The sequence below is a fragment of the Stegostoma tigrinum genome, chromosome 15 (assembly GCF_030684315.1).
Source record: "Stegostoma tigrinum isolate sSteTig4 chromosome 15, sSteTig4.hap1, whole genome shotgun sequence".
Taxonomy (NCBI): Eukaryota; Metazoa; Chordata; class Chondrichthyes; order Orectolobiformes; family Stegostomatidae; genus Stegostoma; species Stegostoma tigrinum.
This window is the reverse complement of record NC_081368.1, coordinates 32,875,690-32,900,323: the sequence shown is the minus strand read 5'-3', so window position 1 is coordinate 32,900,323 and position 24,634 is coordinate 32,875,690. Positions and strand designations below refer to the sequence as shown.

The 24,634-nt window shown below is 40.0% G+C and overlaps 1 protein-coding gene across 1 annotated transcript in view; it reads right to left on the bottom strand.

The window, feature by feature from the left end:
* Nucleotides 1-157: 157 nt before the first annotated feature.
* gab3 (GRB2 associated binding protein 3) overlaps nucleotides 158-24,634 on the bottom strand; it is a 122,432-nt gene continuing 97,955 nt past the window's right edge. Inside the window, exons 6-10 of the mRNA XM_048544093.2 lie at nucleotides 21,327-21,573; nucleotides 17,663-17,753; nucleotides 10,930-11,035; nucleotides 7,457-7,570; nucleotides 158-5,342 (exon numbers count right to left, since the gene is read on the bottom strand). Of these exons, the coding sequence (XP_048400050.2) occupies nucleotides 5,202-5,342; nucleotides 7,457-7,570; nucleotides 10,930-11,035; nucleotides 17,663-17,753; nucleotides 21,327-21,573 (699 nt within the window). The 3' untranslated portion in view covers nucleotides 158-5,201. The remainder of the gene's footprint in view (nucleotides 5,343-7,456; nucleotides 7,571-10,929; nucleotides 11,036-17,662; nucleotides 17,754-21,326; nucleotides 21,574-24,634) is intronic.

Sequence of the window (24,634 nt, the reverse complement as noted above, 5' to 3'; positions counted from 1 at the left end):
ACTGCAGACGCTGGAGAATCCAAGATAACAAAGTGTGAAGCTGGATGCACACAACAGGCCAAGCAGCATCTTAGGAGCATAAAAGCTGACGTTTCAGGCCTAGGCCCTTCATCAGAGGGTCTAGGTCTAGGCCTGAAATGTCAGCTTTTGTGCTCCTAAGATGCTGCTTGGCCTGCAGTGTTCATCCAGCTTCACACTTTGTTAAGCATGTACTCACTTGAGTTCAGAAGACTAAGATAGAACTTGTTTAAACCATATAATCTGAAAGGTCATAGGTTAAAAGTGGAAAGGATGTTTACTCTTATGGGAGAATTTATATCTGGGATCAGCTTTTTAAAATGATAGGTGACACATTTAAAACAGAGATTTTAAGTGAGATTTCTTCTCTCTCAAAGGATTTTGAGTCTTGGAACACCCATCCTGAAAAGATTGCAGAAGTAGAATTCCTGATTTTTTTTAAGACAGAGGTAGATAGATTTTTGTTAGGTAAGGGGCTGAAAGATTCTCAGGGGAACAGAAATGTGGATTTGAGGCTACAATCAGATCAACTGTGATCTTATTGCGTGGCAGAGCATCTCGACGAGCTGAAAGGCCTACTACTACCGCTGGTTCATAGGTATGTTCATGTGAATCGAACGGGGTAATTTTAACCAAACAGGTCACATGAAAAATTGTTGTGACCGGATCAGTTGCCATTGTTATACCCTGTCTGATGTAATTTTTGATGAAATTAACCAACAGCTAAAGAGAGATTATACCACAAATCCCTCAAAATAAACTCTTGTGGCCAATTGTCAAAGACTTTCACTCCATCAATCAGAGATGGATTTGAAAGCAGGCACATTGTAAAAATCATCCCTTGTTCTTCCTATTTGTGCTAACAAAGTATGCCTTGCCTTTTTGCTTTGATGAACCCATCGGTTAAAATTGTTAAACTTTACTAGCCATCATCCTATCCATATTCTTTCGACTGGCTGGATTAAAATTAGGATTTTAGGACCAGGATAAAGACGTTCAAATATTGCAGCCAGCTCTGCCATTCAATTAGGATATGCCTGATCTGTAACCCAATCTCATTTACTTGACTCCATTCCATGTACCTTAATGGCTTTTGCCCCGAGAATATAAAGGCAAAAATCAATTTTAATAAAGGAAAGAAATTTTGTGAAGTCATTTCTCTTATAGGACATATGTAATCTTCCAAGTATTTCCAGAATTTATGGCTTGCCAATTTTTTTTGGAAGGCTAGTAGATGATAAGAATTTTCCACATATCATTTGAGCAATTAAATGGAACAATTTAATGTTCTTTTTGCTTTCTGTTTCTGTATGATGACTGACTTTGGCAGCCAAATGAGGCAATATGTTGGAAGTTAGCTAAATGTGGCAAAAACCTACTGCAGATCTGTATCCCAAGAGTTAATGCATTCTGGGTAATGGACCTCAAGTGATGCTTTTGAAAAAAATGACTGAAAATAATGCCAAATGGCATCAATAGTTTTGTTTCCATGGAATGGATGTAGGCGACATGACTCATGGCATGGTAGAACTGTAGAATCGAACATTAAGTAGCATTTTATCATGTTTAGCACCGAAAGCAACCAATCACCTGCTTCTCTGCCTTCCTCACTAGAACAAGGCCAAGAAATGAGAAGCCATAAAACAAAAGTTGCTGAAATGCTTATACTGTCCAGTAGTACGGTTACAGCTGAATGCCCCAAAGGTGGACTACTGGACCTGGAGAGATGAATGGGTAGGGTGCTCACATAATTTTTCATAAGAAAAACATACATCTTTGGCTTTCTGTGTCTTCTGGGTTTATAATATAACATGAATACCAAATTTTATTTATTCATAATCAAGACTGAGAAAGGAATTAGAAATATTTCGGTTCTGATAACTGTTGCTATGACACTCCATCCAAAAGGAAATTGCACTGTGAAATAATAACCCCGGGTTAAAACCTTTGGAGTTTAGAAGGCTGAGAGGAGACCACATTGAAGCCTAAAATGTTTAGGGATCTCGACAGGATATATGCTAAGAGACAAGAACACAAAGTGCTGGAAAAAGCTCAGCACATGTGGAGAGGCAAACAGAATTAAGTTTCAAGTTGCGAACCATCTTCAGAACGGAGTTTTTCCAGCACTTTTTGTTTTTGTTTCAGATCTCCAGCATCCACAGTTCCTTGTTTTATTTTGAACACTGACAGCTTGATTCCCCACTGTGGGAGGGTCATGATATCATTGAATGGTGGAGAAGATTCAATGGGCTAGATAGCCCAATACTGCTCCTAGGTCTTATGGTCTAATGGAGAAATTTAATCTGAACACAAGTGCATTTTCAACATTTTGGAAAGTATTGGTTACAATAACTTATTGAATGCAAGTTATCAAAATGGTCTAGTGTTTTTGACTACTATCTCTCCTCAATTACCTTGGGTGCAAAATCATTGTTCAATGTAACATTAATCCTTCAAAATTAATATGTGTCAGGTTCTAATCCTATTCAGTACTGAGCTAGCAGATTAACTGAGGACAGTGCTTGTGATATTCTAATTAGTCCTTATTTCTCCAGGATTGCTGAGTGATGAAAATCAGTATTGGCCTTTGGAATTGATCACTCCTCAGTGGAACCAGTGTACATGCATGATACACAGTCGAGAATAGTATAAGCTGCAACTATGACGTTAACCTCCACCTGCATTAGCTCTAAAAGCATATGAGGAATAATAACCCAGTTGAACCTCACTGAGAATCAATGCCTTCAAAGGCAAAAAAAAAACCTGATGGCTGAATCCAGCTACTGTCCTCAATCTATTTTCTTCAATACTACGTGACAAAAATCAAAAATGTTCAACAGGAAAGCAACAGTGTTAGAGAAAAAAGTAGCAAAGGTCATATCTCAAATCAGTTTGGAGATCCCATTTATCACAAGGTGACCATTTTCAGAATTTAGGTTTTATGACAACCGTAACCAATGCCTACGTGTCAGCATTTTCTTTAGGACTGTAAAGCAGGATTTGTTCAAAGCAAAACAAAAATTAAACTTCAGCAGAACAGTTTTCAGTTTCTTTTTAGCAAGAGAAGGGGATATTTGATTACATTGAATAGAATCAAGTTTAGGCTGAGTTAAGATGGGGTTAAACAGCTAATTCACTTCATCTGTTCGCCCAAAAAATTCCTGAAAAATTACAAATGATTGCTGATATTTCTACAAAAGAAACAAAACGGGCTCAGTTTTAACTCTATAAGTAATTGCAATTTGACTGAGATAAAGTCTCATCCAATACTGGAAATGTATAACAGGTTTGTTAGCATTTTTAAGAGGTTATGTTTTGGATATAAGCTCTTCATTTATTCTTACAAAGGGTCTCTATTCACTCATCCCTCCTGGTAATGGATGTGATGTTATCTTGTTTGACAATTTCTGTTTTTTGAATTCATATTTTTAGTATTTGTTTTATTAACATTCATATTCTATTCCTGAGTTAAAATAAAAATCTGTTCCTTGTTCTTGTTTATCACAGAATAAATGCTCCTATGCAATTTGAATAAAAGGTTACCTGATAAACTAGTGCAATAAATGTAATAATAATTCCAACATAAATAGGAATCTTAGAATGAGGCAGAAACTTTTGTTCTATTAGAAATTGAAGATAATTTGAAGATATATCATTTGGACTTGTGGAACTGTCCAGCAGTTTCACTTTGGCTTTCCAAAAACATTTACATTATGATTTCATAGGGATTTGTCTTTTGCTTCTTTTAGGATACGGGCAAAAGTCAAAACTTGTATAAAAGATATAAATCTTGAACATATAAAACGATTACTATCCAAACAAAGGACAAAATTAGTTTACATATCATTGTGTTTGGTGCCCTTTGGTGGCAAAAGCTACCATATTAAAATACCAGCATGACTAGTTATACCCTGCATGCTGACTGAAGGCTCAGAATTTTATACTTTAAAACCTCAATACTGTTTTCATAAAGCTCTTTTAACAGCTCTCCTGCACTTCTGAATATGGGAAAGTTTGATGCAAGCCACTGTTAGACTTTACGTCCAAGATTTCTCTCAGTGTCATTGCAATCAACGCATTAACTGAAATGTTTCCCTCAATTTTATATTTTGTTGGTCTCTCAGCTCCAGAAATATTGCCAAACACAGATTCCAATTTCACTGTATTTCCACTGCATTGAAATCAGGACACACTGAAGTCACCTGCTATTTCAAAATGATGAAACCTCTTAAGCCCTTTTCTTTCTCTTTTAGTCAATTGACTCTTATGATCCAAGCTGGATGTCTTGGAAACTATTCCTCTTAATTTTACCACATTTCTCTCTTTCCTTTTTTCTTAACCTAGGACATGTTATATTGTGACATAGAGGGCAGTGTAACTGCTTCTGAGCCAGAATCTCTGGGTTCATCTGCTACTCCAGGACTTGATGGCCAAAGTTCATAACACAGTCAAAGAGATTTAACATCAATGTGCAAATTCTTACAACATAAACCAATCATAACTGGTAAAAAGGGTGAAAGATTCCTGCTCCATTATGTAATGGAGGGAAAATCAGAATGTCCACCATTACCATTATTTCCTCCAGACTACATTACACATGTAAAAGAGCATGCTATCATAGCAACTCATGTTGGAGTGGCCAGTGTAGCTCAATTGGTTGGAAGGTGGTGGTTCGGATCACAGTGGGACCAAAAGTACAGGGTTCAATGCCTGATCTGCCTGGAGTGGATTCAGCAGCTGCCTCCCTTTCCCACTTACATTAGACAGCATGTCGTTATGTGTTGGACCAGCCTTTGGGCAGAGAATGGAAGATGATCTGTATTTTGACCTTTGACCTTCACAACAGACCTGCTGTATGAAAAATAAGAGTTATACCAGCAGCTAATAAAACCACTTGGTATTCTTCTGGATTCTATTTGACACAGTTTGTAACAAATTGCTGTTAAAATATAAACAAAAACAAACTCAAAATTATCCAATACAGTGGCATCACTGCTAAAAATATGACATTCTTTGTGTATTCTTTGTCTCTCTGATGGAGGCAGCAATTTGGAAGCTGCCTATTGTATGTTCACTTCCTAATTGAAAGAAATCAATTTACACCTTCAATTAGTGATTTCTCAAACCATATTAATCCACTCGCATTTTAATCCATTATGAAGTTCGGCTGTCATATAAAATTGTCATTTTAAAGTTTTTGACAGAGGACAAGATTGCCGTACATCAGTCCATTCTTGTTTAGTGTTCTGCAAAGCCTGGGTCTTCTGTTCATCTACCTGGACGTAGTCTACCCTCTCTTCCAGCATAGATGAAAGGAATGGCTTCTGTGTAGAAGACCAAAAATATCTATTAAATACTAAGCAAGATGAGTCATCTCTTTAATTCATACCATTTCTCACTCTGCTCTCATATGCTTTTCCTTTTGCAAACTTCCTTTTACTTCACTGGATGGAATCATGCCCATTTTTTTGGTTTGGTGTATGTCATGTTGAGTTTAGTGGAGTAAAGACAAGACTGAAAAGGTTTTATTTTCGTGTCTTACCAATGTCATCACTCTATTCACTCTTTGAACACGAATCACACCTTATTTCCATCCGATCTTGCCAGACATCATTTCCAGAAGCAACCTGTCACTCACTGAAAATTCCAGAGTTGACTGGCATCCCTGGCACCACCACTTTGTTTAAACAATCGTTGTGAACCTGGACAAGAACTGACAGACCAGAGCTGCCGTGCAAAGCACCCAACATGGCAGACAGAAGGAACTCTTTGCCCTGCTTTGTGGGTATGGTCTCGGGAATCATGCAGGACAGGGTGGGGAAGGAGGAGTGGAGACCATGACACCAGACCACGCCAGCCTGATCTGAGGTTGCCACCCAAGCTGAAGCAGTCTTAGCTATCTGAAGGTGGCCCTGCACTGTAGGAAGATGATAAGCATCCTTCACCAGCTCGCCAGTGTTTAGAGCCACCGTTTGTCTCCAATACCTTACACTCAATTTCTGCCACCGTACCCAGCTCCCATTAAGGATGATATTCTCTGATTCTAACTAAAGCATGCAACATCTTCTCCACCCACTCTCACCCACTCCAGTCTGTGACGTCACTAACCATCTACATTTACATACTTACTTGTTTGGGAAGCCTCCAAGCTGCTACAGAAGTAAATACAGTGTATCCACTTTCATCTTTCAATGTATCTGCTTCTGTTTCATTTCTAGGCAGAAATATGCAGGATGCCTCTCATTTAGCTCTTCACCTCTTATAAGCAGAAGATCCTGACTCCAGCAGGGCTAGGACCAGTTTCAGAGGTTGCCCTTGTAATACTGTGCCAGAATCTTGATTAAAGGCTAGCCACCTTGTCTGGACTGAGGCCTGCTGATAACCAGAGCAAGCTTCCTGGCTTTGTGTCCACACTAAATGGCATGGCAAGAAATGGTAATTATGAACCAGCTATCACTGGCTGATGTAGCACAGCGCAAAAAGGCAAAGCAAGGAAGGCACCCGGGTGGGCGAAGTGAACAGTATGGCAATGAACGAGCAGCCCAGATGTGGAGCCTGGCCCAGTTCATGAGCAGGGGGTGTGTCCCTAAGCACATAGTGACCTGGTTGCTGCATTACAATGATAGTTGCCCGTGCAGCCCAAAGTGCAGCACTTGCAGCAGGATTATCCTGTAAGTAGATTGGAGATGTGCCAGGGAGATTCTGAGTGACAGGCACATGTTGGATGCCAATGCTCAGGGATGTGAGGTGGATATGGCTGATGCGCATGGAGTGTGCCTGAGATATTGGTGGCTGCTGTCCTACATGCCCATCTTTTGGAGCAAGTGATGAGCTGAACCCGCCAAGACCTGGTGTGGTTTCTATATCAACCTTTCCTGATGAATAGTTTATATGGTGAGTTTGGTAAGATTGCAACTGTGGTGAATTAGGCTGTTAACAAGCAACACCAAGCATCAATTGGGAACACACTACTCCCTGATAAGAAGCTCCCCATGCCACTTGAACAAAGTGGGGAAGATGTGATGACATGATCTCAACATTGGAACCATCATCTCATTTGATTCTCCCACTTATCTCACCATAGCCCACACCATCCAGAGCCTGGGATGATTTTGCCCACTGTATTTTTAAAACAGTCTTCAACATATGTTCACATGTTATTGCTTTCTTTTGCACAACTCCCACTCCTAACACTCTCAATCCTGCATTCTCGTACGTTCTCAAAATATTTGTCTCATGCCTTTCTTGTTTGTATTCTTATTGTTGAAGATGATGTGGAATTTTGTATTCAGCGATTTGGCATAATTTGTTGGTGCTATTTATTTGTTAAGAGCATGTCCAGATTTGTATTTGAGTTTGTTATAATTGTTCCATAAATCAAATGGTAAACTGATATGCATTAAAACTAACCCAATAAAGCAAAATCTGGAGCATGTACCTTCTGAACAGGAGAGGGAGATGTTGCATTGAAGTCTAAGGCTAGATAGTCCAAGTTTAAAGTTCGGGGACAGTAACTGCTGCCATAACCATTATATACAGAGCTGGAGCGTTCCTGTGAATAAAGGTACAAATTAATCAAAACAAAGTATTAAAGCATAACACAATTCATAGTTCATTTAGATATAAAATACTGCCAATGCTGAAAATCTGAAATACAAACAGAATGCTGGAAGTACTCAGCAGATCAGCCAGCATCTGCGGAGACAGAAACCGAGTTAATTTTTCAAGTCAGTTAAGTTTATTACATTTATTAGACTCTATGAAGTCAATTTATTAGAACTGGAAAAATTAGAAATATTACAGTTATTGAAAACAAATATTGATTGATAAAGCCCTTATGAAGTCCCTTAATAACATTTTACAACCTCAATAGTGCTACATAAAGTAAGTTGATTTATCACTTTGAAACAAGTACGGAGGGATGGAAGTGATAAAAGGGGGGGTCAGTGGTAAGGTGGAAGGCAGGAGAGATTAAACGGTAGAAGAGTTGAAGGTGCAGGGCAAAATGAGGTGGTACTACGACAAGGAAAGAAACAAAAATTAACATAACTGAGGCATAAGTGGTACCAGCAGAAGAAAATATTAATACATGCAGCTCAAAACAGTTGAGCCACTTGTAGTCAACTGAAGTTGTTGAATTCAAGTATTGAGTCAGCAAAATTAGCAAGTGCTTAACTAACAGATGAGGTGCTGACCCTTGAACTTCATTGGATTAATGCAAATTGTCCAGGATAAAGAGATCAAAGAAGTTTCAATGGAAATTTAACATGACAAGTGACTGGAAGCTGGGATCCTGCTGAGGGACTGAAAGGAAGAATTCAGCAAAATGATCGCCGAATCCACATTTGCTTTCCCCACTGTTGCAAAGAGCAACAAATTAACTATAACTAATTATCCAAATAAATCACTTTGTGGCTTGAAAGGAGTGTTTAGATAATGAGAGGAAAGGAATGAAATGAAAGGGTAAATGTTGCATTTCCTATGCTTAGATGGAAAGGTACAGTAGGATAGGATGTAGAGCATTGGGAGTGAGTCAAGATGAAACAGGGTATCATAAATAGAACAAGCCAGTCTGAGGGCTAAATGGGGACAAGGAGGTAGTGGTATGTCGCTTAGAATGGTAAAAGTGGGAAAAGTTGGGCAAAGACCATCTCAATGACAGTGGAGAGAAATCCACGGTTGAGGAAAACAAATATGAACACAGACGTGAAAGATAACATGATCAAAACAGCAGCAGCAGCAAATGTGGAGTATAATATGGAGTCCTCATAAGATGTGGGGTAAGAGGAAAATGCAGTCAAATTGAGAATGAATGAGCTGATTGTAAGTATTAGCTAGCAGCCTAAGCCAGAGATGGAAATAAAGAAGTTGAAAAAGGAAATGGAGGAGTTTGAGTTGGATCATGTGAAAGTAATGGTAGGGTGGAAATTAGAAGCCAAGATTATGAACTTTTCCAGTTTGGAACAACCCACAGGAAGCAGCACTAACACATTCATCACTCTACTGGAAAAGGAAGTGAGAAAAAAGATCTGAATAAGGCTGAAAAAAAGGATGCTCCAACTTTCTATGACAAGGCAGGAATAAGGAAGATACATAGGTCCTCCAGTGGTATTATTTGGAAAAAGTGAGTGCAGTTTAAGGAGACGTTGTTTTATATAAGATTCAGTTCAGCTAGATGGTTGAATGTGGTGGTGTGTGAGAACAGATTAGGTCTCTCTCCAAGAAAAAAAATCAAAGGATCACAGGTCATCCTTGTGTAGGTTAGGGATGTAGAGAGGCTGAACATTCTTGATAAAAAGGAACATGTTAGGGTGAGGAAACTGGAAACAATTAAAGTATCAGGAGGTGTTAGATGAGTCACAGACGTAGGTCAGAAGACGCCGACAAGAAGAGATGGAACTAGGAAAAACCAGGTCAGTGGGGCAAAGCATAATAATTGGTCTAATATGGTATTTGTGCCTACGGATTTTTGGAAGGAGATAGAATTAGACTCTGTGGGGCTTCAGACCGATGAGTTTAGATGCCTTGGAAGAGAATAGATAGTCAGGGCAGATGAGATCAGCAATGAAATTACAAGCAATGACTTGATGTTCAGTCATGAGGTTGCAGTTCTGGGATAGGAAGGAGAAAGCAACACAGAGTTAGTGTTTAGTGTCTACAGGATAGAGTCTCATTGAATACAAAAAAACCCCAACAGCAGCACACTTTTTGGCAAGTTTAATAACAATATCAAGGGTAAATATATATCCATTACAGAGTCCCTCTGATTAAACCAATGAAGTGCCTTTGAAGTTATTTTAGTGATCTTGATTAGATCAAAGAGAATGAGGTTCTACAAATTCAGAAGTAGGCAGTTTAGAGTGAGGGGTGTAGAGGAATTGGATCAGCGCCACAAAAACATTACAGATTCATAACAGGCAGCTGAATAGTAATGAATCAGAAATGCAGAATTGTAACTATCATTTCAAAAGTTGCAGTTCCGAAGAATTTTACACCTTTTTAAAAACAAAATCGAGACTGTATAAGAATCTTTATGAATCTGTCTGTGAAAGGTATTTATTCAAAAAAACCCTAAGAACATCTTTCTTTTGGAGAATGAATAAAAATGTTGATTAGACTAAACAAGCCTCTCGGTTTTTTACTTAAATGAATCCACCTCACATATATCTAAAATACCTCCGTTTCAAAAACAGATTGATTATCTTCTCTTATCTTTGTTTTGCATCACTGTGGTGAATGTGTGATTTCACTCACAGATTACTGATTTCTGTCATTTAAACCTGTGGCCAGTTGGGTTGTGTATTATTATCGTAGTTAGATTTCATACCCTTAGCTATATTGTTCCTATCTGAATATTATCACAAGTCTAGGTGGCAAGAGATTTGGGATGGAGCACAGTTAAAGCATAATAAAACATAATAATAACAAGGACAAAATAAAAGCAAAATACTGTATATGCTGAAGATTGGAAATAAAAACAAGTGCTTGAGAAAGTCAATAGGTCTGGCAACATCTATAGAAAGAAAAACAGCGTTCCAAAGGAGACTTAGACTGAACTTGAAGTGTTAACACTGTTTCTCTCTTTACAGATGCTGCCAGATCTGCTGAATTTTTCAGCATTTTGTTCTTTTGCAATAAGGATCAATTTGGAGACAAAATATTTAATGCTCAAGGGATTAGTGAAAACACGTGATTAATTTCCGAGGGTTGAGCATGCTAAGTAAAACACTTATGCCTTTTGCATATTTTAAAAAAAATACCAATGTGCAGCTTTTTGTCTAGCTTGGATCCTTTTCCAGAATTCCAGCTGTAAGTGATAAAGATTATCCTGTGTAATACCAAAGGAAATCTTCTGCCTCATTGGTACATTAACAAGTGATGAACAATAATTGCATGTATGATTATTTTTACCATTGCTGTATAATTTTCCTCATACTCTCCATCAAGGGTGTTGTAAAAGCTTCTGGCTGAAGTACATTGACTCTCTGGTGTGGTGCAGTTGGCTGTACTCCACCTACTTAAAGAAGAGAAAAAAATACAGCTAAAGATCTCCGGACACAAACAACACTGAAGAATTATGTACAGATAGACAAACAAAAGGCCTTTTACCCCTCTAACCTATCCAACTTCTTCCACAATTCAATTAGATCATAGTTATTCTGTACCTGAACTCACTTTACCCATCTTTTACCCAGATCCTGTGATACTCTGGCTAAAATAGGTCATCTAAATTTTTGAATAAGAATATTTTAAGCAAAAACATCTAAGATAAATACAGAAGTAAAGTTGGCTAATTAATTGCTGCATAAAATTATAATTTCTCTCAATTCTGTCCCAAAAGTAGTGAGAATAAGTTTAGGAGGAATTACATTCATGCTGGGGCACCAAAATTAACGATTAGCTTAGTTAGACTGACAGCCTAATCTGTGAGGGCATCATCTATTGTGCAGCTGAGCTATACATGTCAGTCAATTCCTTAAGGAGATAATGGGAACTGCAGATGCTGGAGATTCCAAGATAATAAAATGTGAGGCTGGATGAACACAGCAGGCCAAGCAGCATCTCACCTCTGATGAAGGGTCTAGGCCCGAAACGTCAGCTTTTGTGCTCCTGAGATGCTGCTTGGCCTGCTGTGTTCATCCAGCCTCACATTTTATTATCATCAATTCCTTAAGGAATTGGGTTAGGTCATCTCACTTGCTTAAGTATCACTATTGACTCTTAAATCCCAGAGCTGAAGAAGGAATGGCTACTGTCTGATGCTCACTGAATGCTCTCTAAAATGTACAAGTTAATTATTAGCATGATTCATAGAGTGACATTGTGTATTAGCCTCCCTGGTAAAATATGCTAATAGCACTGAATTTCCAGCTCATGTACCAAAAATGGCAACTTTAGACAGAGAGCAGAAAATTGCATTTTTTGAAATACTGTTGCACCTAGGCTTAAAATTAGACAAGGAAAGAAATATGGAAAACTGGAACACATTACAACCTGAAATTATAAAAGGATTGCAGCTGTTCATCAGGGCAGCTAGCTCATCACCACCACCCCAATGACAACTTGGAGCACCAATGTGTCGCATAGCCAAAGTCCACAATCCCAAAAACAAATCTTAAAAAAGCTTCAAACTTGTTTATAGGATTTGGGATTTCCTGGCAAGACCAGTATTGTCAAAGCGGGTGCACCACCTTTTCTAACTGTTGCAATCCACGTGGTGGATGTACAGCCATAGGTGGAAGGTCCCTTTGGAAGTTTAAGGGTTTTGACTCAGCAGTAATGAAGAAACCCCACACCTCAGGAAGGACATACTAGCCCTGGAGCGTGTCCAGCGGAGATTCACACGGATGATCCCTGGAATGGTAGGTATAACGTATGATGAACGGCTAAGGATCCTGGGATTGTACTCATTAGAGTTTAGAAGGTTGAGGGGAGATCTAATAGAAACTTACAAGATAATGTATGGCTTAGAAGGGGTGGACGCTAGGAAGTTGTTTCCGTTAGGTGGGGAGACTAGGACCCGTGGGCACAGCCTTAAAATTAGAGGGGGTAAATTTAAAACTGAAATGAGATGACATTTTTTCAGCCAGAGAGTGGTGGGCTTGTGGAATTCATTGCCATGGAGTGCAGTGGAGGCCGGGACATTGGATGCCTTCAAGGCAGAGATCGAAAAATTCTTGATCTCAGAAGGAATCAAGGGCTACGGGGAGAGTGCAGGGAAGTGGAGTTGAAATGCCCATCAGCCATGATTTAAATGGCGGAGTGGACTTGATGGGCTGAATGGCCTTACTTCCACTACTATATCTTATGGTCTTATGGTGTAAACAGTGACATATTTCCAAGCGAACACTGTGTGTAACTTGGAAGGTAAATTTGCTAGTAGTGGTGTTCACACATGCCTGCTATGGTAGAAGTCACTAGGTTGGAAGTTGCTTTCAAAAGGAGCTTTAGCATGTTGCTGCAGAATATTTTGTAGTTGGAATGCACTATTGCCATGGTATTTGACTTGGTGGATGGGTACAGGTCAAGAGGGCTGCTTTGTCCTTGGTAGTGTTGAGATTTTTCACTGTGGTCGTCACTATGCCCACACAGGCAAACAGACTGTCTTCCAGTACTTTGCTGACTACTTCCTTGTAGATGATCTTCTGAAAAGTCAGTGTCACATTTAACAATAGCGATGTAATATGGATCTGATAGCCACCGTAGCTATATAGCCAAAGGCAATTAACAACAGCAATACATGGCGCAGCCAAAGTCCACACCCACAGTTCAGTTTCTGGTGCATGGTATCCCCTATATATTGATTCTGGTGAATTCAACAACAGTAATGGCACTGAAAATTAAAAGGAAGTGGTTAAATTCTCTCTTGTTGGAGATGTCAGTTGTGGATTGCTAATGTTTAATCCTAGACATGAATGTTGTCCAAATGTTGCTGCGTGGAGCTTGGACTGCTTCAGTATTTGAAGAATTGTGAATGAAATTAAGTGTTGTGCAACCATCAGCTAATAATCCCCAAGTCATATTTACCATATGACTTCATCCATTTTACCATATGGCTGCAGGGTTCCCAGGATGTCCAAGTTCTTTAAGGACCGCAACTTTTCCCCAACAGTGATCGAGAACGCCCTTGACCGCATCTCCCGTATTTCCCGCAACACATCCCTCACACCCCGCCCCCGCCACAACCGCCCTAAGAGGATCCCCCTCGTTCTCACACACCACCCTACCAACCTCCGGATACAACGCATCATCCTCCGACACTTCCGCCATTTACAATCCGACCCCACCACCCAAGACATTTTTCCATCCCCTCCCCTGTCTGCTTTCCGGAGAGACCACTCTCTCCGTGACTCCCTTGTTCGCTCCACACTGCCCTCCAACCCCACCACACCCGGCACCTTCCCCTGCAACCGCAGGAAATGCTACACTTGTCCCCACACCTCCTCCCTCACCCCTATCGCAGGCCCCAAGATGACATTCCACATTAAGCAGAGGTTCACCTGCACATCTGTCAATGTGGTATACTGCATCCACTGTACCCGGTGCGGCTTCCTCTACATTGGGGAAACCAAGCGGAGGCTTGGAGACTGCTTTGCAGAACACCTCCGCTCAGTTCGCAACAAACAACTGCACCTCCCAGTCGCAAACCATTTCCACTCCCCCTCCCATTCTCTAGATGACATGTCCATCATGGGCCTCCTGCACTGCCACAATGATGCCACCCAAAGGTTGCAGGAACAGCAACTCATATTCCGCCTGGGAACCCTGCAGCCATATGGTATCAATGTGGACTTCACCAGTTTCAAAATCTCCCCTTCCCCTACTGCATCCCTAAACCAGCCTAGTTCGTCCCCTCCCCCCACTGCACCACACAACCAGCCCAGCTCTTCCCCCCCACCCACTGCATCCCAAAACCAGTCCAACCTGTCTCTGCCTCCCTAACCGGTTCTTCCTCTCACCCATCCCTTCCTCCCACACCAAGCCGCACCCCCAGCTACCTACTAACCTCATCCCACCTCCTTGACCTGTCCGTCTTCCCTGGACTGACCTATCCCCTCCCTACCTCCCCACCTATACTCTCTCCACCTATCTTCTTTACTCTCCATCTTCGGTCCGCCTCCCCCTCTCTCCCTATTTATTCCAGCTCCCTCTCCCCATCCCCCTCTCTGATGAAGGGTCTAGGCCCGAAACGTCAGCTTTTGTGCTCCTGAGATGCTGCTTGGCCTGCTGTGTTCATCTATTCATCCTCCAAGCCTGATTGTTAGCAACTCCTTCATCTGTCCAACTGTCTTTCTCTCTCTTTGGGCTCTATCCTATCGTTTACGCCCTACCCCACCCACCTATTTTTTGCATATGTGGTTTTCTCAGCCACCATCAGTTCTGAGGAACGGTCATCGGACCCGAAATGTTAACTCTGTTTTCTCCTTCACAGATGGTGCCAGACCTGCTGAGCTTTTCCAGCAACTTTATTTTTGTATACTCTGCATTCTGTTCAATTACCCTGATGTACTTATGTAAGGTATGATTTGTCTGGCGAGCACACAATACAATACTTTTCACTATATCTCCGTACATGTGGCAAGAATAAATCAAATACAAATACAAGGGTATACAACTCTCTACTATTACATCTCACAGTCATGGCAGGGTATCCTGGATTCTATAATGTAAAGACATAAGGCAGTTGGTGTAATTTCACATGCACCCTCTTTACTTCATCCTCAGCATTGGCTGGAAAGACCTGGCTACAAATCTCAAAATGTTTGACTAAAGATTGTGGCAATAATCCTGAAAGCAATAATCCTGGAGAGTAGGAGACAACCCATGAGGGTCAGGACCCTTCTTCAGAAGCTCTCTGATTTAGATTACAGCATGTAATTCGAATGGAGGACTACTGTGTTCCAAGACAGATGTTGCATGGAGAGGTAGTGCCTGGGAAAAGACATCACGGTCACCTGTGCAAGTAGACATGCTTGAAGGAAATTTAAAGTCATGCAGCATCAAGCCTAAACAGCTGGAAGTATCAGTGTGAGAAGGAACTCACTGGACAGACCCGACTTTTAAAGCTTTTGACACCTTAAACAAGTTTGACTTCAATGTCGAATTGCTGCTGTAAACAAGTTCACAGAACAGTATCTGTCAATACAACAGTGTGTCTGTCCCAATTTTCCAACTAATTCTGACTGTGTGCATTCAGACTGGGGCTACTGGACTGTCTGTTGGAGTTTGCACGTTCTCCCTGTGTCTATGTGGGTTTCTTACAGGTGCTCCGGTTTCCTCTCAGTCCAAAGATGCGCAGGTTAGGCTGGTTGGCCATGGAAGAAACCCTGTAGGATTACAGGGATGTGGTGAGGGGGTGGGTCTGAGTGGGATGCTCTTTGGAAGTTTGGTGCAGATTTGATGGGGTGCATGGCCTCTTTCTGCACTATAGGAATTCCTTAATTCTATATAACCTTTTCTGCACTCATTGTCAATGAATCTGCACATCCAGCATCTTCTTTGAATTCAAAGGACAACCGCCTGATTTTTGTAACCAGTAGGGTAAATGAGAGTTTTGAGGTTGCTAAGCTAAAACTAGTGAGGTGAGACAAGAATCAGTGCTTGGTCTTTAGCGATACATAATCTTTATATCTATAACTTAGATGAAAAAAGATCCAAGTTTGCTAACAACATAAAATTATAGGGAAAAGTAGGCAATGAGAAGAATGCAAGATTTTAGAAGAGGTATTGACAGATTAAACGAGTTAGTGGAAATATAGCTGAGTATGGGAAAATATCAAGTTACTCACTTTGAAAGAAAAAAAAATAGAAGATCAGAATATAGTTAAAAGTTGGGAGCCTGGGAAATGTTGGTATTCAGCGGGACCTAAGTGACTTTGTAAATGAATCCCAGAAAGTTAATACGTAGTTACGGAAAGTAATTCACAAGGTAAATTATATGTTTTCTATTGTTAGAGGAATTGGAATTGTTGTCACTGTATGAGGTAATGTTCTAATGAGCAAGTACCAGGATGTAGAAAATGAGAGCAGCAGCCATTACGTATTTCACTTGCCACATATAGTGTACGAAAATGTAGTTGAGCTTTCTTGTCAAATTACAATTGCTGAATTTATATCTTCAAATAAATTGAACTCACATTTAGTCTTGGTGTGAGATTACTAAGTTTGTGTTAAGCAAACGTGTAACTTCAACATGAATATATAAGTGTAAAGAAGTCTTACTGCAACTGTATAGGTCCAGAGTTAGATTGCACCTGGAGTACTGTACAGTTTTGGACTTTCTACCTAAAGAAGTCGATAATTACCTTGGAAGATTCACTAGACTGATGTGCTATGAGGAGAGATTGAGTAGACCAGGGTAGGTTCTAAATTTAATAGCTGAAGACAGAATGGATGAACTGGTTATTTTTCAAAATTCCTTACATTCTGAAAAGGTTCGAGCAGACTGAAATGTAGAATGTAACACCACCCTATTTAAAAATCAGGGCAAGAGAAAACAGAACTACAGGTCAGATAGCATGACATCAATTAACAAGAAGGTGGTGGAAACTAGTATTAAGGAAACAATGTAGTTAGAAAAATATAGTATGATTAGAACATGTCAACATGGCTTTATGAAGCAGAAATACTGTTTTACAAATTTATTAGAGCGATTAAAAGTGTTATGTGGAGGACAGTTAAAGGAAAACCAATGAGTGTAAAACTAATTTTTTTTTTGGAAACTTAAATTTCCAAAAGGCATTTGACAAATTTCACCAGATTAGGATGAGAGAAATGTATTACAATGAGAAGCTGGGTAAATTGGATCTATATTCTGTGGAATTTAGAAAATGAGAGGTGATCTCATTGACAAGTTCAAGGTTATGAGGGGGTTAGACAGGATAGATTGAGAGATTGTTTCTGCGAGCTAGATTTTGCGAACCTCAAACAAGGGTCGCAGTTTCTGGATAGAAAATTGAGTTGAGAAGATTTTCACTCCAAGTATCGAGTATCTTTGGAATTCTCTACGCCAGGATATTTAATGGTCGAGACTTTGGCTAATATCAGAGAGTTGTTAGTGCGTATGCAATTATATCCCAGTAGATACAAGTATCCTCAAAACTGAAAGGAAGGAAAACCTGTTCACATGAATGAGTATACTTACAATGGCATACTGCACGTCCTGTTGACACAAGAGTGGTTGTAATGCCCCCTGATTGTCGATAGGCTCGTCAGATCTAAAGGTGGTGGTTTGACTGCAATTTAAAACACAATACATAAGCATTCAGATTCATTAAAATAATTCTGCTTTGAAAAAGAGTTCTCATGATTTCCTTGACTTTACAATACAAAAGCAGTTATTTTTAGTGAAGTCTAAAATTTATAAAAGTGTTAAATAAACAAAAGTTTCAGCATTGAAATGATAAGGCTGGATCATCCATTCAGTTCCTGAAAATATAACTCATAATCCCCACACTGGGGTTACAATGGTTTGCATCCTTACTGCTGTAAAAATATATCAGATAATATTCCTAAACCACCTCTGCCACTTATCCTCTTTTACAGTCCACTCTAACAGCATGCTTTCATTTTATGGCAATTTGTAAATTTGGGAATTTAGCCAAAGAATTTTTGTTTGTTTTGTTTTAGTGTGGTTATTTTGTACGCTTCAAGAAGTACATTGTATCTGTGAATCCTCATTTTTTAAAAAATCAAACTACCTCTTCCCTGAACGTCCTTTTTGTTAACATTCCCAACATTCTCATTGATTACCTCCCACTTGTTGCCCCTCCCACCCACTGATTTCCCCTGATCCTCCCACTGACAGGTTCCTTCTCCTTACCAGCTCATATGATTTCCCAAACGTTGACTCCTGTGTCAGCCCTTTCTCTGTGTGAATAAAATGGCGAAAGTTGTGGCAAGTGTCAGGGAACAAGCAAGGGGTTTAGGAGAGAGAAGCCGTGATTGGGGAAGGTGAATGGGAGGGTTTGGAGAGTGGCAGTAAGTGTGAAGGTTGGCAAAAGGATTGGGGAGAGGGTGAGCTAGTAAGAGGATTGTGTGTCAGTTAGGTCCATGGCATGCAATAGGGTTTTAATATAAGAATTACAGATCAGGAATGTGATCCCCTTCCTATGTGCTTTCCTGTGACAAAGTGACTTTTGTTTAGAGTGTTGATTTAGGAGTGCTAAACAAGGGATAGTCAACAAATATAGTCAACAGTAACTCTGCTTTCTTTCCCCAAATTCCACCAGACCTCTTGCGCCTCTCCATCAATTTCCATTTTTGTTTCTGATTTCAAGCATCAGCAGCTCTTTGTTTTGTTATGTAAGAAGAATTAGGTCAAATGATGGAACACTTGATCAAACAAGATTTTAAGGAGAGTCTTAAAGGAGGAATTTGAGGTTGAGAGGTGTGTGGAGGCAACTCTAGAACTTGGGGTCTCGGAACTGTCGTCACGGTCACCAATAGTCAAGCGATTCAGACTGGAAAGTGCAAGAACCCAGAATTATAGTGCAGATATCTTGGTGGGTTTTATAGCTGGAGTAATTTACAGAGACATGGAGATATTTGAAAACGAGGATGATAATTTTAAACTCAAAATATCTTGTGGTTGGGAGCCACTGCAGGTCAATCAAGTTTCAGGGGCGTGTGGGAAACATCAAGTCTGGAAGTAACAAGGGTATGAATGAGGATTTAATGATTGCATGAGTGAGTATGAACATGGCATTCAATACCAGTTAGAGGTAAACTCTTCGGTAGAAGCTCAAGAAATGCAAATGAATTTCAGGTTGTAAATTGTCAGGAGTCCCAGTGCATCCTTGAAATGGATGTAATCTTGCTACATGGTATTCCTACCAGTTTAACATTAAACGAAGACACAACTTGCTAGCTCAGCAAGATTAGGCTGCAATTTAGATTTCTTGTAAAATGTTCAGATGAAACAAGTTTGAGGGCAGTTACAACCTATAACAAATGGGTGTAAGGCCACAGCAGAAATATGAGCCTAATTTGGCTGATTCAAACATATTACTAATCACACAGGCCACCAAGATCTGCAGTCCCAGAAATTAAGATGCTAGACTGAAGTCATTATGGAGAGTGAATGAAACTCTGTTTGTAAATTAGCAGCAGTCAGTGTGTGGGGTTTGGGGGGGGGGGGGGGGGGGGGTGAAGGTTTATAATGGATACAATCCTGTTAATGATACTTCCACAAATAAATTGCTCAATTGCACTTGTAGAATAGCATGAAGTCAGATTGAAATGGAGGCAGATTGTCAAGCACAGTTAATAAAGCATTGCCCTTCATTTAACAAACAGGTGGAATTGAACAGAAGAAGAAAAGAAAATCTTCAAGTCCCGAAATATAACATCTCACATCAATTAAGTCAACAACTAACAAGCAATTTCACAAAATAATCTAAGCAACAGCTCTACATCTGTCTTTTTTTCCCCTCCCATTTGCCAGCTGTTCATACCTACCACCATCAGATTTAGTTTTAAAACTCCAATCAATTTTCTCACCACAATTTCTTTCCCTGTTCTATTTTTATTTCCAGTGCGTAATACAGGATATTACATGTTAAAAATAAAAATAGAAAATGTGTGGTTTTCCAGAAGTGAGATGGAACACCTCCATTTGAGAAACTAAAGAAAAACTTAGGGCTGTCAGTTCACACCATTCCTGTACTAGCTGTCTTAGACAGAAAAAATTCTCTCAGTTACCAGTAAACTTCACTTGATTATTCTGGCATTAGTAGCCAATGTCCTCATTGTTCCTATTAGTCATGTTTTCTTGGCTAGAACTACATTGATGAATTCTACCACCCAGTCCTTAGCTTCAAACTTCTTCCTATCCCAGAAGTTTGAAAATTTAGTGTGATAGTCATAACATAAATAACTAACTAGGATGTCAAATCAGAGAGATTGAGAAACCCTTTAAAGTGATAACACAGTGAGGAACTGGAGGGTCACAGCAGGCCAGGCAGCATCAGAAGAGCAGGAAAGCTGACGTTTTGGGTCAGGACCCTTCTTCAGAAGCTCTTTGATTTAGATTACCAATTTATTGTGAAGAAAGGACTTTGCAATCTCAGGATAAAATATAAAAGAGTTTATCTTACGCCAGACAAAATTACTTATACATTTTCATTTAAAAGCCCAGTGTTACAACTGCAGGATTTTGTTTTTACCCAACTTGCAATGCTATAAAAATGGTATGCTAAATTAAAGATGTTTAAATAAATTATTCCATAAATATTGCATAAATGTGCCATTTGGGTGGCACAGTGGCTCAGTGGTGAGCACTGCTGCCTAACAGTGCCAAGGACGCACATTCGATTCCAGCCTTGGGCAACTGTCTGTGTAGAGTTTTCACATTTTCCCTGTGCCTGCATGGGTTTCTGCTGGGTGTTCTGGTTTCCTGCCACAGTCCAGGTTGGGTGGATTGGCCGTAGAGGTTGTGGGGTGGTGGGGTGGGGGGTGGGGGGGGGTGCGCGCGTTGGGTGGGATGCTCTTCGCAGTGCTATGTGGACTTGTTGGGCGGAATACACTATTTCCACACTGTAGGGATTCTATAATTTTATTCCATGGAACTGGAAATGGTGCAAAATGTCAGGACGTTTGAAAGCAGCCTCTTATTCCAAAAGTGTTTTCTGTCTAATCCTGTACCCCACGTTATTATGTAAAATTTCTTCTCTTAGATATTGGTTAAAAATGCATATTAAAAGTGCTCTTCATGCTCACGATTACATTTTCAATCAACTAACAAAGGCCAAAACATCATATCATTTGAAACATAGGCATAAAACAAATATATGAAATGTTATCCTCACTCTTTCTGACTCGAGGCTTGAGGTTCCTGTTAACTGGAGGAGGTTCAATGTCTGTGGAAAGTGTAGGTAATGGCAGATTGTCTGTTACAACTGATGGCAAGACCAGGTTTGTACATGCTGGACTCATAGGAATGTACCCATCTGATGTGCAGTCAGCTGGAGGCATTAGTGGAGATGATCCTGGATTCATAGGGACATAGCTGTCATCAGTACTGTATGTGGTATTACCCTGCTGACCAGGGAGCTTCTGTTTAAACAAAGAGGAAAAAGATGTGTTTACAAAATGCCATGGTGAAACATGCCAGCACATCTGATGTGATGAATTATCTTTTAGATTACAGTATCAGAGCTTACAATGTCAGATACAGTAGGTCAAATTGCCTCCTTCCAAGTTTTCTTATTTAAACGAGCTAAACAATTGAGATGCATGCTAAGCCAACGGTATAATATATATCAGCTAAGAATTTGGTGGCAAAGTGACAGTGAGTTTAATGCTCATGTACTACTGGTGTAATACCTGGAGAGTAGGAGACAATCCATTGCAAATTGTGTTCATTCTTAAGACAGCTTTCAGGTGGAGTTGACGAGAAGAAAAGAATATCTTCAAATCCAGAAATATAATATTTCACATCAAACAGGCCAACAACTAACGAGCAATTTCATGAAATAATCTAAGTAACAGCTCTACACCTGTCTTTTCCCCCCTCATTTGCCAGCTGTTCATATCTGAACCTGAAGGAGACAAATCACATGTTTATATTTGCTTCTGTAGCTCAAATTTCTTTCTACAGGTCGATGGTCTGAAGCCAGAGGCTGAAGTTTGAGGGGAGGCATGCCACATCAAGCATAACTAGTCAGGAGTCTCTCCAGACCTTACAACCCACAGGAGGGATTTGTAGGTTTTGAAGAGCTTGATTGGAGATGTTATGAACACACCTTCTGCAACCAGCAAGTCTTGCAATGGGACTCAAACATAGAGTTTCTTGATCAGAAGAAAGGACAATACTCACTGCACCACAAGGTGTCTTATTCTCAGGCATTACATTTTTTAAATTTAGAATTTTAATTTTGACTTCCTGCTTTTCACTACGGCCCCTCTCTTTTATCTCTCAATTCAACATTTCTTTCCTCCCATTACTTCTCTTTTATACCTGATTTCATTCAAATTCATCCTGTCTCCATCATTTTTCTGTTTCTTTCTCAATTCTTAAATTCAAATGGTTAATAATTTAATCATTCACTCACTAGGATCAAAGAGTCATAGAGCCATATAGGCATGGAATTTTTAATCAAGGAAAGAAGCCCCTTGGCCTATCATGTTTGCACTCAGCAAGCATCTCTCGCTCTTCTAATCACATTTTCTATACTTGGCCTGCAGCTCTATATGCTATGGCACTTCAAGTGCTCACCCAAACATTTTTTAGATGTCCTGAGGGTTTTCACCCCCACCAGTATTGGTTCCAAATACTCACGCCTCTAGGTGAAAAGAAACTCCTCAAATCCCTCTAAACCTTCTGTTCTCTAGATCCAAGGTCCAAGATTACCCCAGCTGTTTCTTTCTCTTTTGAAATGTAATTATCTATTTTTAACATTGGCAATAAAGAGCCAATCACAAGGTGTTTGTAAGCTACCAGAAGAGCAAATTTAGCGCCTTCCTTCCACAGGAAAATTAATAAAGATGTGACATTAAGGCTTTTGTGCAGTCACCTGCATCCCTACACATATATACTCAGACAAAGTTGAGATTATTTAGCACAAAGGAAGATGAAATGACATATACAGTTTAGAGTTCTTTAGGTGTCCTTAAGGCATAGGATTTTAACCTGACACCAAGGGACATGGGCTGGTTTCTTGGATGTTGTCAGCAGGAAAATATGTCAAAGTTATTATAAAGTTCTCTGGTGCTTCTTTTCAGTCAGTTTCAACGTGGGACTTTTATCCTTGGGGGAAGAGAGGGAGCCTGCTCAGTCTGTGTTTGGTTCCAATCCTCATTTCCAACTCTTGTTCTGCCAAAAATCTTCTTGAGAGAGGAATATATTCCATGTCTGTGGAAGTTGTACTACCTATTTTGAATATCCTCATAGTGGTGTAAATCAATAGCTGATGCTGCACTTTTCCCATGCGGCCTGGCTGACTGGCTTCAGCGGACTTGGGTAAAATATAAAAGTTTCCACTTGGACTAATCCACATTGGTTTCATGAAACTTGACCAACCTGTGTCGATCAAGTAATCCCTGTGCCAAGTTCAGGTCGGTATCTTGACTCATTTTTTTTAAACTATATCCATCTGAGTCCCAGAAATTAAATCAGATGATGGAATTGAAACACCAATAGTCTATTTTTAGACTGTTAATGACACACTTAGAAGCTTTCACTTCCAACAATGTATGGCACTTTTTACCTCAGCTAAATGTTCTCTCCCTTTAAGCTGGTTCTTCACTTGATCCAGTTTATGGTCATTTGCTAGTATCTTTATTTGGATGAATTTCATGTTCTACCTGGGAGACAGCTGGGAGGTGAGTGGAGCCATATAATGACCTGAGAGGATGCAGGGTGAAGATCCCTTCAGCTTTTGGACAGCTCTAATTAGGTTCAGGGTGGGAAGGCCAATCTGGAGTTTTCCTGCCCACAGCCAATTAAGGCCCACTACTGTCTATCCAAAGATTATCAAAAGTCTTCACACGTTATTCTGGTAATTAACCAGAGACAGTCAGGGGCCAAGCAACAGGTACAAAGTAAAGTCTTGCAAGTACACCCGTGGTTGTGTGAGGGTGAATCTCCTTCTCAGGCATCCTGTGCCCAATGAAGAAACTTGCTGGTGGCAAAGGAGAGACTTGTAGCCCTTCACAAAAAAAACAAAACCCTCAAATGCCTTACAAAGGTCTCCATAACTGGGTCTAATGTTCTTGACCCAGTCATCACATCTGATAAAGCGACAATCCTCATCTTCGGGCCTCCTGCTCTCAGGGGCGATGTTAGTACTGGAGAGTGCTTGGTTTCTGATTGACAAACAGCTATTCAAAGGCATGACATCTGCATTATATATTTATAAAAAACATAGAAAAAGCAACGGAGAATTGCTACTGGTGGTTTTGGAAACTGTGTCAGCTGGCTGCCTGATTGTAAATTACTCCTAACAGGGCTTTTCGAAATTGACACAGCAGAATTTCACGAGTGATAAGGTCCACCACAACATCATCAAATTTTGCTCTTTACTTGGTTGGGTATCAAATTTTCTCTGTGAGCTCTCTTGTGGATTACTTAACAATGTACAAAGCATGCTGCTGTAGTGGCTGATTATAAAGCATT